This window comes from Molossus molossus, unplaced genomic scaffold, assembly GCF_014108415.1.
Source record: "Molossus molossus isolate mMolMol1 unplaced genomic scaffold, mMolMol1.p scaffold_m16_p_3, whole genome shotgun sequence".
Classification (NCBI taxonomy): Eukaryota; Metazoa; Chordata; class Mammalia; order Chiroptera; family Molossidae; genus Molossus; species Molossus molossus.
In genome coordinates, this window is record NW_023425366.1 from 43,659,031 (window position 1) to 43,679,844 (window position 20,814).

The following is a 20,814-nucleotide window of genomic DNA, read 5'->3' on the forward strand; positions in this document are numbered from 1 at the left end:
AAACTTTAACATGTACCAGGAGTCTAAAAAACTTGACTTCTCTTTCTTTAATTCGCCTACTCCAGACTTTTAGTGTTTCTCATTATAGAGACCTCAAAGTCGTTTTTAGATATTTTAGTATTAAAATTTTTTCTTTATATTCCACTATTATTAGACTCATGGAATGATAACGCAATATGGAAAGTTCCCCAGTAAGGAATTTTTATGATGGTAATTGCTTTTTCTTTAAAAAAAAAAAAAAAGAAAGAAAGAAAAGGCTGGTTGAGGCTACAATAGTAAAAGAATGTGTTGTGGCATTTCATCTACATGAGTACTGCAGACATAATAAAAGTAATGCCAAGACACTAGGGACTGGGTACAAAAAAACCCTTATATACACCAACCAGCCATGTGCATAGCCCCTGCATGAGCATGTGTACTGGAATTCTTCTCAGCTTTACTCTCTGCAATAAACCACACATACTCCACATGAGTAGAAAGCCAGGAATAATTTATCGAGACGCAGACATCAAATAATCAGCTCATAACTCGAACATGATAAATCTTACTTGCAGAATAGGGTAAAAATGAACGCCTTAAAAAAAATAACACAAGCATTTCTAGGCTTTTATTGGTGCATTTTTGTGAATTGCCATCAAATGTTGACAAACCATACTGATGCTATGAAAATCATTTGTTTATATGAATAACAATAGGCAACATTATTAGAGTTAACTGTCAGCAATGTTAGATTGCTAAATAAAAATTTAACCTTGTATCAAAACATAAAGGGATTATGACATATGATGCTTAGAAAACAATTATTTTATTATACTCATTTTATATAGCCAGAATTTTTTCACTGCTACCAATGGCAAATGGAATAGCTTCTTACCTGGTCTCCCTACCTCCACTTTTTTCTACCTAGAATCAATCTATTCTCCAGGAAGTATTCAGAGAGATCTTTTAAAAACATACTGTCACATCATGTCTCTTTTTTGCTTACAGGACTCTGGTGGTTTCCCTACTTCCTTTAACTCTGGTCAGCAGAGGCCTGTGGGAACTACCCTGCCTCCTTCTCCAGCCTTACTCTTTTCCACAGATCGCTCCAGACACGCTGACACTCTTTCCTCTCCTCAAACACTAAGTCTGTCCCCTCCACAGGGCGCTTGCCCCTGCCCGTCCTTCTGGAAATACTCTTCTCAGAATTCCTTCTACTGCTGCTTCTCACTACTCAGTCCCAGGGCAAGCGATACTTCACCAGAGAGCTCTTTCCTTGACCACTCTCATTCCAGGAGGTAATGGTTTGAGTTCACACTACTTTAAATGGCCCTGTTTATTTTGCAAATTACTTCATTGTTGTCTGTCTCCTCTCGTTAGTATGTAAAAGCCTTAATGCGACATGCGTGGCTAATAAATTTAAATTAATTAAACTTAAAGATTCAGTTCCTCAGACCCACTGTCTGTGTTCCCAGGGCTCACAGTCACATGTGTGGCACCGGTGGAGGACACAGCAGATCTAGCACATGTCTATCACCACAGAGTGTGCCATCAGACATGCTGGATGTCTACACCGTGCTCAGCATGTAGTAGATAAGCCAAAAAATCCACTGAATGAATGAGTACATTCGTCCAATTCTAGAATTCTGGGTCCTGGTGTGGTTGCTACACGTCAGGAAGGAACTGGAAATACTGAGGGTAAATAACGTCAGATTCATCTTTGTATCCCTGGTAGTTAGCACCAAATAAATGTTTTAGTAGTTGTGACAACATAAAAGTCTTTGTAGAGACATGCTAAGCAATTATCATTTGTCTATAACAAATTAGGCAAGAGGAAGTCAAATTTTGGTTGGCTTTAAGGCAGAACATTCTGAACCTTAATCTAACAGATCTTAAAGTAGGACATTAAGAAAGATATGAGCTTTGACAATGAAAATTACCATGACCAAAAAAAAAAAAATCATCTGTCCAAAATGATGAGGTAGAAGTAGCTGGCTGAACCAATATAATCAAGTATCGACTCTGGCACTAGGGCTACTGCGAATGTGCACTTGGGAGGGAGAGAATGTTTCAGCTGCCAGCCTATGACTTACCTAACAGATCTTGAAGCAACCATCTGTATAAATATATACCAGTTGTGTTAGACCTTCACCTATTTAAAAGTCACAACATTGGGCCAAATAATCTCCAGCTTTACACTTTCATTATTAGAAGCACCTGTGTGTAAGAACATGTATGCCTGTACCTACTTTTCTATGAGAATAACTGAGCAAAGTAGTATTGACCAGTAATGACTGGTTTGGGCCACAGTTTCAATTAATGACAGCATTTTAAAGAACTCCAAATCTTAAAATGTCTCTCTGTTGTTTCAAGTCCGAAATCTAGCATTACTGATTTCAAATAACATTAAAGCTTGATATAACATTTTATAAAATCACAGAGCTGCATCTAAAATTCAAAGGGACTTAAGCATTCATGAGATCTAAGCACTTCATTTTTCAGATGAGGAAACCTGAGCCTACAGGAGGTTAACTTGCCCAAGGTCACTTATTGGCAGAAAAGAAGGGATTGTCTGTCCACAAATACACACAAAAAAATCTATTGGAGGTGTAGAATTATATATTTGAAGACATTAAATAATACTCTAATGTGCTTTACTAAACTGTTTTTACTACATAAAGTACTAAATAATACTAGAGACTTTTAAAGAATCCACTTAGCTGTAAGTACACGGCCACATGTTATTCAGACCTCCTTGAGTACTCTTACAGGTGGTAGAGAAAAAACCCACTTTCAGCATTTTCAGGGGGTAAAGGAATTGTGGAGGCCATGAGAACACTGAAAGATGGAGGTTCCAAAGTATTTAATAGCATTGCTATATGCTTCCAGGAGACTCACAAAGTATAGGACAGGGAAAGATATCACATAAATTATCTTGTTTTTCTTTTAAAACTAATCCTTAAGGTAAAAGATAAATACGATATTCAGCTTATAAAATGTTGCTTAATTCTCATGATTATTTAACATCTACGCAGCAGTAGTATTTCATTACTGGTTTGCTAGAACATTTTACTGCATTCATTTATGCTATTGATTATATCTATTCCATGAAGTTATAACATAATAGACAAGTAAATCAGAAAGTTAAATAACAGAGATGAATGGGTTAAAAATGAAGAATTCGTAATAATAATATAAGCATCATTCATCTACCAATTGACAAGAGGCTAGTGTCTAGTTTAACAACCAACTAACAATTTGGTTAATGAGTTAACAAGTTAACAACTTCAGTCTGTGTAGGAACAACTTCATTCTGTGTGTAGTCTGTGTTACAAACCTGAATTCTCATTCTAACAATATCTCTGGTTTAAAGCAAGTCAATTATTTCTTTTCTTTAGTTTCCCTAACTATAAAATGAGGACTGAGCTTCAATTTTCTATTTCAAGTATTAGGACAACTTTAGAAATGATTTCTGTGCACACATACCTTCAAAGTAGTTACAAACCTATCAAAGAACTTGTTTGATTTTTATCTCTGGCAAAATGTTCTTTTATGTTTTGTGTCGCTTCCCCCTTGTATTTATAGGAAGGGATCTCTTTGGAATTCTTGCTACTTCCCTTTCTGATAGTAGTAAGTATCTTGATGTAGCACATGATTTTAAGAGAAGACATTTATTTAACATAATAATAACTGCTTTAAGAAATCAGGGAACTTTATGTGGATAAAGTTATTTGAGCCAATGATTACATGAATCAATGCATATTGATTTTAATATAAGTTAGAAGTAATATAATTAGATTACACTAAATAAAACGACTTGAAGTATAAAATCCTATAAGCACAGTAAGGTGAGAATTTTGAGTGCTATATTTTCTATTTTTATCCTTCTTTTTGCCTGAAGTTGCCAATACTTTAAAAACTCCATTTCCATAAGCATAGAATTTTACTTCTTTTCTTAAAACTAGAAGAGTTAAATCTTCAGATGGGAACCAGTTTCTAATCTTTATTCTCAAAATATCTAATCAAGTGATGTATTCTAAATGTCAGTCATGTTACTTCAGCCCAAGTTATCTAGATAAATTGGATAAACAGTGCCTTCTTTTTACTAATTCAAGTGTGTTTAACCAGGTTTAGAAAGGTAAAAACTATCACATACCAAGAATAAAATCTCAGATTGTTCATTTTTGCTTTTCACAGTCTTTCAAAGCAAAACAAATCCATTTAAAAACTATCTAGAAAGACACTGAACCTTTAAAAGTTTTCCTAAGAAACAATTATGAAACAACGTATCTGGCTATCAGACCACTGAATTTCATAATCCACAACAGGGAATTTTCTTCAAGCAAGATACATTATAAATCAAAAAATCTAACTTGGAGAATTTGTCAGAATTCCACAGAAATTTTTCAAGATGAGTATACTTTAAAAATATGTTTTATTTTTAAATATTTAAAACATACATATTTTTTAACTACGGTCACTCTAGGATGTGATTGTGGTAGATTTAGTGCCACAGCCAGAACTGGGTCCAGCCAGCATCTGGAATGAGAGACCTCTAAGTTAATCCTAAGGTTTTAGAGGAAGTGATATTGGTGATTCAATATAGAACATTCTTCCCAAGTCAAAACAGCTGAAAGTTGGAGCATAGCACTATTCAAAGCCTTATCTTTCCACTCTGCAGGTGCGGGAAATGCTGAAGCTTATTTCAGCCCAAATTCTAAATCAGAACTTGTCATCCCATACTATTTAAATTTTTAGAACAATTCAAGAGCTATTCTTTATTTACTTCCTGTGTATATAGTTTTGGACCCAGACAAAACATGTTCTATTCTACTCTAATATCTAAGGTTGCAAACATCCTATCATATATCCAGAGCTTTAGAAGGGCATATAATAATCCTAGTCTAATCCAGTCCTATGTTTCCCATACAAAAACATTAGGAACCAATGTCATATATATGTAAGTCCAAATGCTAGGCTATATCTCTAATTGGGTCTTGTAGAATCATCAAGTCAATCTTTTGGCAATAAACCAAGTATTTGAAACCATCAGAGCTGGCAAGGATTGGGTTTTTATTATCCTTAATATCCTGTTCAGTAACAATGCCAACACTGCTATCAAAGTTTTTACAATCTAAATCTTTGTTTACTATTTCATCAAATATGGCATCCCTCCGATGCCTGTCCAAAGTGCTATTGCTGATGCCATATCTAAAAAAAAGTTTTTGGGCTTAAAGTTATATTGATTGATTTGTAGGCGTTTGACCCATGGACGCACAGTACCAACTAAGCGCACTGTCTGGGCTCATCAAATTTCCTCCTTTGGTTAATGCTACTGTCCCTAAGCACATCCATTCAGACCATATGTTTCTTATTCAATCCTTGAATGGCTTATTCAGGCAAACATCCAATGGCTGTAATAGCGATGTCAGACCCCCCAGGACTCACGCAAAGATCAGTTTTTAATTTTTTGGCCATATTTCTTACTCCATCTGCTAAATGTGCATGGAACAGTTCCCATACGTACATGGAACATTTGTGGAACTGCGCCCTCGGGCAGGGATCCCATATCTTTTGCAGCCAGAGTTGGACGAGATCATTGCAGATCCAGTCCTCTGGATATGTCTATGCTATCACTTAAGCAATACTTCTCCCCCAACCATTAAAATAAATTTATTCAAAAAAACTATGAGCAGCTTTGGTTTTATCCTCCTGGCTAGACAGGATGTAAGTTTGTTCTTGTTTCTTCTGATGAGAGGTGTTTTGAAATTTAGAGTTAAGATCAGAAGTCATATATATTCCATTCATGTTTCTGAGGCACACAAATTCATGCTTATACTCTCTGATGCTTGCTACTGCCAGTTAAGACAGTCTGACAAAGAATTTTCTGCCACAATCATCTAAGATTGGCAAATAATCAGAAGTGATCATGATGCTCTAGTAATATACACTAGCATCTTCCCTCTGCAGAAGCCCTAAAATGTTTACTGAGATATTGTCTCATTTCATCCTCACAACACCTCTATGAAATAGGTAAAATTCTCTCTCATTTTAAAGTGGAGATTGATTAATTTCCCAATTGTTATACATCCTCTATTTTTAGCTCAGTGCTCTGTCCACAGTGCCTTCTTACTGATTCCTGAGAAAAGCAACTGTTACAGGTAGATATGTGAAAAATCCACTTAGAACTAAAGGGTAAAAATACATTGTCGCCACCAATCTCAAGCTCAGAGACTCACTTTATTCCTGTGACAATAAAAATTTGCTTTTTTTTTCTTTGTTGATTTTAGAGAGAGAGGAAGGGAGAGGGAGAGAGAGATAGAAACATCGATGAGAGAGAACATTGACTGGCCGCCTCCTGCATGCCCCGCAACGGGGATCCGGCCCATAACCTGGGCATGTGTCCTGACTGGGAATCAAACTGGTGACCTCTTGGTGTGTGGGTCGATGCTCAACCACTAAGCCACACCAGCTGGACTGAAAATTTGCTTTTTTCTACAACATTTTCTATCGAAAGGTAAAGTAAAATCAGAGGCAATAGAGAGAGGCAATGTTTTCAACTTTGGAATTAGAAAGAACTGGGTTGGAATCTCAGCTCTGCTATTAAATTGCTGTGTAATCTTAGGCTTTCAAGTTTTACTTTCCTCATCTGGAAAATGGAGATAAAACAGTGCCCACCTCATAGGATTTTTGTCACTGTTAAACAGAAAAATAATGTGCCTGGCACAGTGTAAGTCCTTTTAAATATACATTATCATGATAATCATTATTGGTAATGCCAACTATTTTTAGATGGCAAGATACAGACTGGCCATGCAAAGCTGACCTGACCAATTGAAAATTCCACTTTAATTTTGTTCTAAACCCTTTGCATGTCTGCTTTAATTTGAATCAAAGTGCTGAGCTCTGGTTTAATTTCCATATAGATATTGCCCTAAGAGGAAAATTTGCAAGCTGGCAATAGTAAACACACTTTTCTTTAAAAAAAAAAAAAAACTAAAATCAACAAGAAAAATTTGTAAAAAGATATGACAAATGCAGTTACTAAAAAAGTAAATTAAGAACTCCTCAGCTCAAATGTCTAGTCCTTTGTGCTTTCTTCTTAAGAATATAGGTTGACCTAGTTCTTTAAAAACCTCTTCATAAATTCAAAGTTAATTATAGGAATATATTTAGGGTCTTCTCCTATCATGCTCTCTTTTTTTCTTTCTAGGCAGATAGATGTGCCTATTTTTATTCATTCATTCATTTTAAGACTTCTTAGTGCCATTCCTAAAGTTGTCTATTGACCTTTCATATCCCTGGAACACTGGCTAAGATTTTTGTTTTGTAGAATAATTTTAGATGGTGAAATCCAATATGTTGACTTGATGAAACTAAACTCTAATGTTGTGACTATGAATGACCTCTTGGTACACAAGCTTTGCTACACTTACAAGGTTCTTAACTAGTTTTTCATGGAGTCCAAGATGTTCTATTGAAGTAGGTCAAAAGCTGACAGAGTAAGGAGGCAGGCAAGAGATTCTTTTAACCAGATCATTGCCATTTTTTTAATGAATATATCACAATTATGTACACTTCATTTGAAAAAAGGAATTAGGGATAAAAAAGTTGACAACCGCCCTGGCCAGTTTGGCTCAGCGGTTAGAGCGTCGGCCTGCAGTCCGGAGAGATCCGGGTTCGGTTCCCGCTAAGGGCACGTACTTCGGTTGCAGTTTGTCCCCGGCCCTGGTTGGTCGTGCGGGTGGCAGCCACTCGATGTGCCCCTTCACATCGATGTTTCTCTCTCTCTCTCCCTTCCTCTCTCTCCCTCCCACTCTATCTGTACAAAAGAATGGAAAAAAAAAAAAAAAGTTGACAACCAACCTAAACTAAAAATGTGAATCTTTAGAAATCAAATACATTTTTCCCATTTTATTCATTTTTGTATCTGTGCTTATTATTATTTATGCCTGGAAGAATTATATTTCCCTTCTATTTGTTTATCAAAATTTAAATTCAATACTGTTAGTTTTAATATTATTAAGACTGTCTTCTAAATATCCCTCAAAACTGTCTTTAATTTTCAAGAAATATTAGACTAGAAATATATCACAGATATGCACATAGCTATAAGATATAACCTTTAAAGTTCCTGTAATTAAGCACAAATGATAAGATATTAAATATGTATTTATTGTGTAAATGATTGTATTCTCAAATAGCCACTACTTGGGATCTGTTTATTTGGAATGATTATATAATTTATAAAATGCTTTAGGAAGGCTCTGAGGTATTAAAAAGAGTAAATTTCTATGCTGTAGGTTAAGAAATAAAGTCAAATAAAAAGAGCCAACAGGCCTAGTGATAGTATTATTCCAAGCAAATAGAAACTATGGCCCCATGGACTAGATCACAAGAATAATAATCAATGGCAAATAAAGAAACAGATTCTCACTGCGACTTCCCCCCTTACAGTTGTGTATTTCTCCTAAGAACAGATTGATTTAAATTGCTGCTTGTCATTGACAAGAATTGTTGGTTCCAAAGTAAACCTAGACTGTTGTTTCAAGAATGCGGTTCCTAATATTTTCTATTACTTTGTTAAAAAAAAAAAAAGAAGGAATTTTTGGTAGTGTGCGAAGGTCTCTGTATTTTTATTGGCTACTTACATAGTCTCAAAAAAAGATCCTTAATCCTTTAAAAATGACCCTACCAATTCATACATTTAGCATAATTTACCAACATTTTTAAGCTCAGCATGGAAAAGCCATCAAAAGCCATGGCACTAGGTCATGGTTCCTGAATGAAGCCGTCAGCAAGGATTAATAAACTGTGACAGTTGCCCAAAAACTTTCATTCTTTTTATTTAAACATCAGATTGCAAGCTGAAATCCAGTGTAATCTTTGTTGAAACTAGCCCAACTAACAAGGAAGAAGTCAGAACTGAGAACAGATGACAATAGTAGTTATTATTATAAATTCAGTCCATAGCAATAAATTCTAGGATTCACATATACAGAAATTCCTAAAGAACTTCAGGAACAGCATGAAGTATTCCTATCTGTTTCAGTAATTTCTAATAATATTTTTAAAAACTACAGTGATGAAACCAAAACTATTTAGCTCTAATGTCTATGCTCAATACATTGTATTAATATCCTTCTACTATTAGCCTTTTCTCTCATGCTGCAATTTAAAAATGACTCTAGTTGTAATCACATATTTTGGGATCACATAATTTTCCTGGTAATTTGTTATCAGAAAAAAAAAAAAGAGATAAATAACACACAGATAACTAAGCAGAATATATTACATAGAATTGTTGTAGGACATTTTCTATATAAACTTAACTCATACATATTATATATAGAAAGGTGAAACTGATTCAGATAATGGTTATTCACTGTAATTTCCTAAACAATGCATATTTGCAGATATCAAGTTATGACAATTAACTTATTAGACTAGAAATATATTATTTCCTCAAATACATTTTAATTAATATGCATGATTTCCTAGTGGTTGAATATCAATACCAAACACTTATCAAATAGCTAATAAGTCAATTGAGCTTACCCCCTTTTCAATACTCCCAGTCTGACAGAGTGTTCCCTCGGCTGCAGGAATACTGTTGGTGACACAGCGGTTGCTTTTGCTGAGACACCAGAGCTCTCTACACACTTCCTAGGAAAGAAGGCAAAAGCATGTTGATCAGAAGTAAAGACTAACACCATGTCCACTCTTCCATAAAATATATCCACACTCACTCAGCATTATTTGTTTCTTGCTATTGCTAAAGCATCAAAAGTAAGGATTTTGAAGGAGGCGCTTATGGAAAATGGGTTATACATTTTGCAGAATCATTTAAATGATTATCTTTAAAATTCTCATTTAACTGGATCAAGTATATCTTAGTTTTTAATGTTGACTAAGATGTTTTAAAAATAAAGTGCAGAAATGTCATTTATAGAGAAGAGTAGGGAGAAAAAATGAATATGTAGAAAGATAATATATGCTTATTACTCTCAAGAATATACAATAGAACAAAGTTAACCATTACTGATAGAGAGGTGTTAGGTATTTGACTTCTTAGATCTACTATAATATTAAAATAAAGACCATTTTAACAAGACAAAAGAGACCACAGGAATGGGCAAGGAGTCATTTCTAAAATTCCACGTTGCCTAAAGAATAATCCAGCAACGTTTTTTGCAATGTAGCACACCACCTTCTTGAAAGGGAAATTTAGTTTTGAAAAAAAATGTTATTTATATGCCATTTCTATAACTGACATATTTCAGACATTGCTTGGAGGTTTTTGTCTTCTTTATTATGACTTCTCATTATCTTACTTCAGCATGGAAAAATTACAACACTTATTCTAATATCAGCAATATAAAATATTGCTCTCAGATTTTAAACTAAGCTGTTCAATATTTACCTGAATAAAGTGTTTTAAATAGCCAAAAAAGCTTACTTTGAAGACATTCAACATTTTCAGTTTCTCTTTATATACGATCATCAATTAGCATCACTAATGATATTGCACGTTTTTAATTTAAACTGGAACCACTAAATATAAACTATTTTTGCAATAAAAATATATTACTCTGGAATGCAAAGATACATTTATACATAACATTCATTTCTATTATTATTGTTCTCCAACTGTTCTTTAAAGTCTCAGAACTTAATGATAAGAACTTATGTCACATATCACAAGACAAAAATAATTTGTAACCATATCTGGTAACAGATGTAAACTAGACTTATTGTGGTGATCATTTCACAAGATACACAAATACTAAATCATTGTGTTGTATACCTGAAACTAACATAGTATACATTGATTATATCACAGTTAAAACATTTTTAAGAGAACTTATGTCATGTTATCACAATTCAGAAATAAAGTGGTAACAGTGAATTGGCTCCAATGTTCCTATAAAATGGGGATGCCTCACAGAGTATAGCAAACTGGGGGGATCGCTCTGGGTCCTTCTCTAGGATGCTTCCCAGCCCCTCTCACCAAGCAGAGAAAGAGATATACAATTTCTGTTAGACTTTAAAAATACTTTTTAAAAATTATCTACTTAAAACTCTATCTTACTTTATTTATCTACTTTAAACTCCATTTTGAGAACTATTGAGGTTGAAGAGAGTTAAAGCATTTGAAAATAAAAGATGTTCTGTGAATCATAATATAAAACTTTCCTGTTCTCACAATCCGATTTATTACAAATTATACTTTCTTTCAAGGCTTCAGTTTCTGTTTTAAGAGAAGGTTATTTATATTACGTTATTCTTCCTTTTCTACAGGAGATGGTTTCTTAGTACACGTTCTTAAATATATTATTCTTTTAGTTTAATATTTAAAAAGCAGTAGGTTTAACATTTTAAAGTCTTAAAATATTGTTCCCATGTATCAAACATACTCACATTCAAAAAAAAAAAAAATGAGTTCACAAAAACAGACAATCATTGCTAGAACAATGTATTAAGAAATTACAAAATATTAAGCATATTCCTGGCCCATACTCCTGATCTTTAATGATTTTTACTAGACCTAAATATTATTTTAGACAGAAGTAAAAGAAGCCTAAAGTTTACTTAGGCAGAACTATGCAATGAAATTTCTGTCACTGAAAAGGGCAATATTCATAGTGTCCCTTAGGAGAACATACCATTCAGTCAAGTTACAAAAATTTTATTTTCAAAAGTGCCTTGAAAATCTCTATCCAAACAGCAAATGTTCAAGATACTTTGTTACAGAACTTTAATCTCAAGATTCACAATAGAGAGCCCTCTGAGGACAGCACCCGTATCCTATAGAAAATGACACATTTTGAAAGGTAGATTCCCAATTTTAACAGGATTTTATTACTTTGGCAGTTTCTGGGGATTCAACTTATGCTAGGGCATTAACTTCTCACAAATACTGGTTAAAGTATGGGACTGAAAAGATGTTAAACTAGTTTTGGAGAATGCTCTGAAGAGTTTTCAACTAGATCTCTCATCTAGTATTCAACTTGGATAAAAAAGAATTTGATATCCAAATTAAGATTTCCCAAGATTAAAAAATAAACTCTCTTGAAAGATAAAATCCAAGAAAATGTTATATCATACCAAGAAAGCAAGAGGGACACTTTCTGAAAGAACTTGAGAACAATTTCACATCTTTAGAAATACCCTGCTTTCTCTAAACTGCTGGATCTCAGAACATGAATGGCATACTTGCATAGATGTGTCAGTTACAATTGTACACGTATGTTAGCTGTTAAATAAGTACCCTAAGGTAGGTTCCAGGCTCTAATTAAGTTAAATGCCTGCTAAAATTTTTGCTGCTTGGGGAATTTGTGTAACAATCATCATTATAGGTGGATTAATTTCCTTGAATGATTTGACTACCCACCAGCTTAGCTCTAGAAGAACATAGTTATCTTCATGCTTATTTATAGAAGTTAAGATTTATTAAGATTTGTCTCATAATTTCTGTGAACTTACAAACCATTGCCTGTATATTAGGGCAATTAATTATCTTCTCTAACCCTACAATTCATTTTGGGAAGACTCTCCAGGAGAAATTTGGTCTTTGAGCTTGCTCTTGAGTTTAAGGAAGAAAAGAGAAGCACCAACAGTCTCCACTATTGGAAATTTCTGTCACATGACACTGAAAATTGCAAATGGCATCTCTAATTTCATGGGATCAACTGCTAACCAATTAGGAGGATTGCCTGGTAAAACAAAAGTAATAGCATTATTTACCATTCATTCAAGAATATTTGTTAAGCATCTACTATTTACCTCACCAGGCATTGTACTAGTGTTATGAAAAAACTATCAGTTCATAGGAACCAAGTAGATTGTAGGGTATAAGCAGACATGTAGCCTAAATGCTATAGATTGGTCCTGCTCTTTGATAAAGTGTTTAATATTCTGTGACAAAATTAGAAGAATGATGTCAATGTAGTTTTTTACAATACTAAATGTTTTATTTTGATGAACTGTACTTATTTAAAATAAGTGTTATTCTTTCTACTTTTTAGGTGTCACAATAGACTATAAGATTATTCACAGCAGAGTGTATTTGCTTATGGCAGTCTTGACAGCATGTTTCCACTTGGCAAAACTTTAAGTTGGTATCCTGTATTGATCTGCTAATTGTTGGAGAAAATTTTTCCTCGCCTACAAAAATCTAATAAAATTTTCATTACCCCAAACTTGAACATCAATGTTTCTTTCTTTCTTTTTGACATACATCCTTTGGCTAGCAAAGAAATTCTTATGCTTAGTTGTATGAAAATATATTTGTTTTGCCCCTCATTTTTAAAATGTCTTAGTTGAATATAAAATTTCAGGCTAATATTTAATGTTACCTTGACATTTGAAGGTATTAAGTTCATTATTATCTGGAAACTTTAATGGAATATTGATGAAAAGTCACCTGTCAGTCTAATTGCTGTTTCTTTATGATAAAGTCTTTCAAGAGTTCTGTATCTTTGGTTTAGTGTAATTTCACCACTGGATCTAAGTGTTCTTTTTATTTATCTACTTGGGACTCATGCTTTGGGAATTTGTATCTTTCTTTGATTCTAAAAAACTATTAGTCATTGTCTCTTTTAAAATACCTCTTCCCGTTCTTTCTTCTGGAACTCCTACTCAATGTTTATTGGACCTTTTCATTCAAACCATCATATCTCTTAACCTCTTTTCATATCACCCATATATTTTTCTTTTGGGGTGGTATTCTTTCTGCTCATTGACCTTGTTGACTTCATGGTAGACTGTATTCTCATGCTGTTTGTTATTTTGTATTCAAGTATATAGTCAGTGACTTATCTTTGAGCATCTTGTACCTCCTGAGTTACAGAAGTATAGGTTCATGCATTTGTTTCTATAGTACACTCCCAAGATTTCATTGAATCAGTTTTCATGTTGATTCATTTTGTCAGCACATGTATATAGACAAAGTCTTACTCTATTCTTATATGATGTACAAGCTTAGGGCTTCAGTTCCTCATGGGAGCTATTTTTCCTCATCAGAGCAAAAGACAGACACTTCCATTGTGTTCTGTCTTCACAGTAGAGATGACCCTTCCAAAATTCTAACTTTATGAAATGGTCTTAGTTCCAGTTTCTTAATTCATGCCCAAGATGACTTTCTCCTATTCCAACATGGGCAACATCAACTCACCAGCCTATCACCTGAACTAAAACTTTTCCTTTCTGGCACACCCTTGCCTTCCTTTTTTGGTTCTGATACATACAAGCTTTCTGCTAAAAGATGATACACACATTCTGTGAAAAAACCCTGCATTCTGCAAAATCATTTACGAACAAAACAGGGTTTATGGGGGGGGGAAAGAATTAGAAGAGGCCACTTAAAACCAGTGTAACTTTGTAGCCAGTAAACAAACAAAACATCTATAGTCCAATTAAACATTTGGACAGTTAAATCTCTGCTGGATGTTCAAGCATCCCAAGCAGTTGCTCCTTTGTAGCCTTAACCCAGTGGCTTGTGATGCTTCCTTCTTAGAGATACAGGTCTTTGAAGGTATCTGCCTCCAACAGAGGCCACTTTCATAAAAATTAAGACTTAAATTCAGAGTATAGCTTCTTTTTATTATATCTATATAAAATGATAGAAGATAACTAAACCTACTGTAGCAATCTTTTTACAACACATGTAAATCAAACCACTATGCTGTACACCTTAAACCTATACAGTGATTTTTATGTCTATTATTTCTCAAACTGTAAAAAAAAAAAAAAAAGCTAAGAGGGGGGCAGATTTCAATGTGTAAAAATATCTTCCAAATTCAGAGCTAAACAATGATGAAATAAACTGAATCTCCCCTCATTAGAGAAACTCCAGCCTACACTTCATGACCTCTTAGCAGCAACATTGTAGGCAGGAAAAAAAATGAAAGTAACTAACACTTTTTCAGGGCATACTGTCAACTACTGTGTACGCATATTTATTTTTTTATCTCATTTAATCTTCATTAAAATCTTTTTAGAAAGGGTGAGAAACTTTAGTTTCAGAAAGATTTAGCAATTTGCTTCAGTCCTAACTAAATGTAGACTTAAATCAAGTCTTTCTAATATCAGTGTCCAAAACATCTCCAAACAACTAAGCTACTTCCTTATTTCACTTAAATATATCAGAACTGAGAAATGTCACTGGCCAATCAAAACTCATTAGTAAAGCTTACACTGTAGTCTAATATAATAAAAAAATTTCACTCAGTGTTCATAATACCCTCCTACCTTGTACTACCAGTATTTTAAAAGAAAATATCTCCAAAACTATTATGTACTAATTCATAACATATTCACTCAGTATATGACCTTAGACATCAATGCATATATTATTATCATTGGAATTTCTAAGTGTAACATTACCACTTGTATTTGGATTTTCAAAAAGTACTATTAACATACTCCTCAAAAGTACTCCAAAAGATAAGACATTAAAATATTCTTATTTATTAAAAATTTTAATATCAACTCTCAGATATCTAATCTATTTAATTTTTCAGTTGAATGCCAGTGATTGCAAACATTAACAATAAATAATATTAGCAAATATAAAGTCATAAGAGAGTAGAGTTTTAAGGTAATTGCAAAATGTAATGTAAAATAATTTACCTGACACTCAGAAAATAATTCTCTAAAGAATTGAACTAGGATTCCTTTTGATAAGCAGAATAATTTATTATTTTATAGTCAAAGACCCTTTCAAAACAATAAAAGAAATCAGAATTATATTCTCTAAAATTCCCCCCTTTTCAAGTAACTATAGCTGTTAAATGATACTAAAAAATTGGAAGAAAAGCCCCTGGATTTACTTGGGAAAACTAAACTAAGCAGTTTACATAAGAGGGAAAAATATCATAAAAGTAAAAAAAAAAATTATATTTAATATATTATTAAGGAAGTAAAATAGAATGTGAAGAGAAAATGGCATCTTTATTGCTAAATTGTTTTTGTTTTATTATTATTTTTTAACTGTACAGATCATAAAAGTGATACAAATTTTCTGCCCTTGGGAAATCCTAAACCCTATGCCATCTTGGGTCCTTGGCTGTGGATATGAAACATTCTCTTTGTCCTCATTACCCTATCAGTAACATCTCTCAACAGCTGTTTGCAATAAAGGATCCTTATGGCCAAGAGGGAGAGCAGAGCCCAGAAGAGGTCAAGAAGGAGCATCAGTGATTAGAAAGGTTACTTATCATTGAATCACACAAAAGAAAATTGAAAACCAACATATGGTGACCCCATGGCCTGGCTCCAGGTGTTTAGTAGCCATCTGAAGAAAGAGAATAATGTACCCTTATTTCAGCTTTAAATAGGTTAATCCTGTTATGTGAGTAAATTAAGTGCAAGAGAGCCTAGAAGAGCTGTGTGTGTGTGTGTGTGTGTGAGAGAGAGAGAGAGAGAGCGTGTGATAAATACATAAAAAACTAATTCAGATCGAATAACTAATCATCAATTTGAGGGGAGTAAAAAAATGATTAAGTGGTTTTTAAAAGTACTTCTAAGAAGCAACCCACAGTGAAAACTATTGAACTTTAAGGATACAAGTGATTATGAACCTATAATTTTGGCTTGAAATTTAAGGGAAAATAAAATTTAAATCAAGTTCTTGTCAAGTATATGTTTGATCAATATACACATTTGGACACCAAAAGAATATTGAGGTGCTAAAAGAATTCCATGTCTTTTAATCCCTAAACCTGTATCAGACCACACTGATTTTTACACCACCTTATAATCTTCAGGCAAAGTGATTTTATAATCTCTCTCAGTGCAGAACTCCAATTTTAATAACTTGAAATAGTTCCTACTACCTAATCTACAACCTTCCAGCTGTAATAATTAAGGCCACTGTGTTTTTAATGCTCTTGGTAGAAAAGAAGAACAATTTGTTACCAGCAATCAAACTATAATAAATGTTCTATGGTTTTGAGGCCAACATTTAGCTTTCTTTTTTGCAGGCTACTCAAATTTAATTTCTTTAAACTTCCCTTATATGTACTTCCAAGTATGTTAATGAGATTGAAGGATGAATCAAAATGTGACCCTTAAAATATCTTAATATGCTCCCAAAAGTACAGATGGCTGATTCTCCTAAAGTGATACCAGCATATCAGCTGTACAGAGTTGGTACCATGGATGGCAGACACTCAGAGAGGAAAGGAAACATTTACTGAATGTCTGCCATGTGCCAGGTAAATGAAAAGCACTCTGTGTGCTTGTCATATCCTTTTGCTGTCTGGAGTTTACAACAACTTGGCTGCCGTTCACTGGAAAAAAGTGTCTGAGTAAAATCTATTGATGGTCAATTTGAGGTCATAGGTAGTAACTAATGGTAAGCAGTCCTGCTATTGAAAATATTCTGTCAAAAATTATTCTGTTCCATTGTGTAACCATGTGTTAGATCACGTGGTCTATTGATAAAACACTGTTCAGTTCTACATTTAAGTAAGCAAAAACAATGTGCAGCATACTATTATGCATTTATGTGCCAACTCTTAAGTCTATGTAAAGGGTGACAAACTTCATAGATAATAATAATTTAAACAAAGCCATGATGTCTATAAAATTTCTCTGATTTTGTCCTGGGTTTTAAATCTAACTGTGGCAAGCACTCATCTCTCTTTTTAAAACTACTTCATTGAGGCATGATTGAGATACAAAAAGCTGTACATATTTCATGCATATAACTTGATAAGTTGGGAGGTAATGATACACTCATGAAACCATCATCATAAAAAGGCCATAAACATCTATCACCTCCAAAATTTTCCTCCCATTCTCCTTATTTACTATTTGTGTATGAAAATTGAGAAAACATGTCTCCTGAAATAAAATACATCTGCTGTCTTATTAACGTATTTACTGTATCTAATAGAAAGCGGAACTGGCAGGTGTAGACCTATTTTTATTTTGTACCTTGGAGTAGGTAAATCACATTCTGTAGTTTTGGTTCCCTCATCTATAAAACATTATAAAATAATTACAATTTTAATAAAAGCAGTCTGAAGTACCTCAGGAAAGAAAAGACCATGTAAATACCAGAAACTATACACCCTTTATAAATTACTACATTAAACAACTAGATTATTCTGTATACTGCACTGGGCAGTTTTGTTCTTTGTATTTATAGCCACTCCAATCTCATCATACTTTTAATGGAATTAAGGAATCTCTAGAAAATATAAATGTACAAGGATAATATACAAGGATAATGGTGGAAAATGTCCTGGAGTCAAACAAAAAAAAGTTTTAATGTAAATGCCCAAATGTAAATAACATGTATATTAATGAGCCTATTCACAAAGAATTCAGGCAAGATTTTTCATGACTACAGATGTAAACACTGTAACCCCAGCAATGACCAAAATGGAAGAAATGGGAAGCTGATCGCTGATGCAGTTATGGGTCATTTTGTGGTTGTTGAGTATCTTTCCTGACATCATTAGAAACCTGCTAGTTGAAACAGGGATCATTTCATGATGCTTCAACACCAGATGTAACCCCTCACTAAAATTCTACAGCGCTCTTCTAAGCCTCAGTTCTTATGTTTAGTGTCCATCTCAGGATGTTCAACTCAGCTATCTCAATCAAAGTTGGTTGTTTTCCCTTTAGCTACCATCTCAAGTATGACCTGTTTACCTGACTCAATTCCCCTTCAGAGCCACTACTGTTTCTAAAGGAGCATTTAGAATCCTTTAAAACCATATTGATTCACCAGATAAACCATGGAGTGTGTTTGGGTATTATCAATTGTGTAAAACCTAATTTTTCAGGCACAAACTTAAGAGGCGGGATGATTATAAAGAACCTATTATGACTCAAGAAACTTTGTTAGTAATATATAGCACTTTATAAAAAACTAGCATAAGCATTATCATATAGTACATGAGTGTAAGGAAACCATTTCGTTGCAAATCAAAGCGAAAGGAATCATAATAAAATACATGAAATTGTTTAAGACTATAAGATGTTAATGTCTTTCTGTTTTATGATTTTATTTGATAGCTATTACAAAAGTTTATAAACATAATGTATTGAGAAGTAGAATCTAAAAGCTGAATATAAGGAACATAACTGATTATATACAATTTCTCAATTCCTATTTAGCTCACTTCATATCAACTAATCTGAAATGAGATATACATATAGAGAGGTAGAAATATCAGGTTAATTTTTGTATTAGTTCATTGAAGAATAAGTATATCCATGTACACTGTAAAACTGGTAATATAAACTACCTAATATGGAAATATATAGGTAGAGTTGAAACCCAATTTCCAACAGAAAACTAAACATAAATCAACTATTTTACTTGCTAACAAAGAAATAAGACCATAGAAAAGAATAATTAACAAAATTTATAATCTCATTTGATCATGAATTTCAATTTACTGAACTATAAGTACATACAAAGATAGGGAATAAAGTTTGACTGACATTTTCTGAGGGAAAAGCAACTCAAGAAAAAAAAACCTAAAATCAAACAGAAATAAGAATAGAAAACTCTTTACAAAGAGACAAGAAAGGCCAAAGTTTTACTCAAGTCTCTACATATTCAGATAGTTGCGCATAATCTTTAAATCTATTGCACAAAATGTGCTGTCGAAGCTGACCATGAATAACAATAGGCTTGTCACCCAAGGGAGGTTTTAAAAGTCAGGTACAGTACAGTGTATATATTATTTTGTCTTAACTACATTAAAGCATAATTGTTTTTATTGTTTTAAACACTATTTGCATAAAAATAGGAACCAAGTCTTTAAACTTATATTTCACCCCTGAATATTTTTTGAAAACATTTAAAATTCCTATTTTTTCTTCCAACATGCTTATAATGTATACCAATTATAAACATGTCTCTACCCTAGACAATGAAGTCTTTCTTTATGAAACTCAAGAAGAATTTTGTATCCATTTCTCTGAGACAGATACTGAGACTTCCTTAGGCAGACATGTAGAGTCAATCATGATCTCTATCCCCACCCCCACCCCCGTTTCCACCTGCAAGTTTCCCTGTTTCTTTATTTGGGTTAATGTCACCTTGTCCCCACTTGGTTGCTGTGTTAGAATGTGGCCAGAAAATTGAAGCAACTTGAAATGACTCAGTACTAGAAAGTATAAATTAAAGCCTCCTCCCAGCCTTAAGAAATATGAAAATGCCCTTAAACCCAATTATTAGAGTACCAGAAAAGGTGGGGGTTGGGGAGAGGTTTCAAAATCATAACATTTCTTAAGATACACTAAAGTTGACATCATAAACACAGGACTTAAAGAAGAAATACATTAGAAATTATCAAAATTCGACTAGCATCTCTCACAAGACATTTGAAATTTGTTTAATTTAGGATTATTTAAACATTTAGAGATAGACATTACAGAAATTTCAGAAAAAGAGCAGTGTCAAAGGCCATATTTGCATTAATGATGTTACCAGAGGTAAATTCTATTCATCAAAACTCCATCCTAACATTTGTGTCATGAAAGAACACACAGAAATGACTAAACATAAGGATGAGACTTCTTACCCCATATTTACACTGGCGGGATGCTGCTCCATACTGGTAACGACATTGCTCATCAGCATCATACACCTGACCTGGGGCCACAGTTGGATAAACAAATTCACGCTTGGGAGGCTCATTATCAAGGCAAGTACCACGGCCTGAACTGTTCAACATAAAGGATCAAAGGAAATTAGGTACACTATGGACTATTTCAATCACAATTATGAAACCAGGTCTTGAGCTTTTTGTTTTAATAACTTGATGCATGAAAAACAATACATTCTACCAAGAAATAATCACATGG

General features: G+C 33.6%; 1 protein-coding gene across 1 annotated transcript in view; it reads right to left on the minus strand.

The window, feature by feature from the left end:
- The window catches only part of ADAMTS6 (ADAM metallopeptidase with thrombospondin type 1 motif 6), a 222,699-nt gene that overhangs the window by 88,706 nt on the left and 113,179 nt on the right, over nt 1-20,814 (minus strand). The window contains exons 10-11 of the mRNA XM_036279502.1: nt 20,532-20,673; nt 9,538-9,645 (exon numbers count right to left, since the gene is read on the minus strand). Of these exons, the coding sequence (XP_036135395.1) occupies nt 9,538-9,645; nt 20,532-20,673 (250 nt within the window). The remainder of the gene's footprint in view (nt 1-9,537; nt 9,646-20,531; nt 20,674-20,814) is intronic.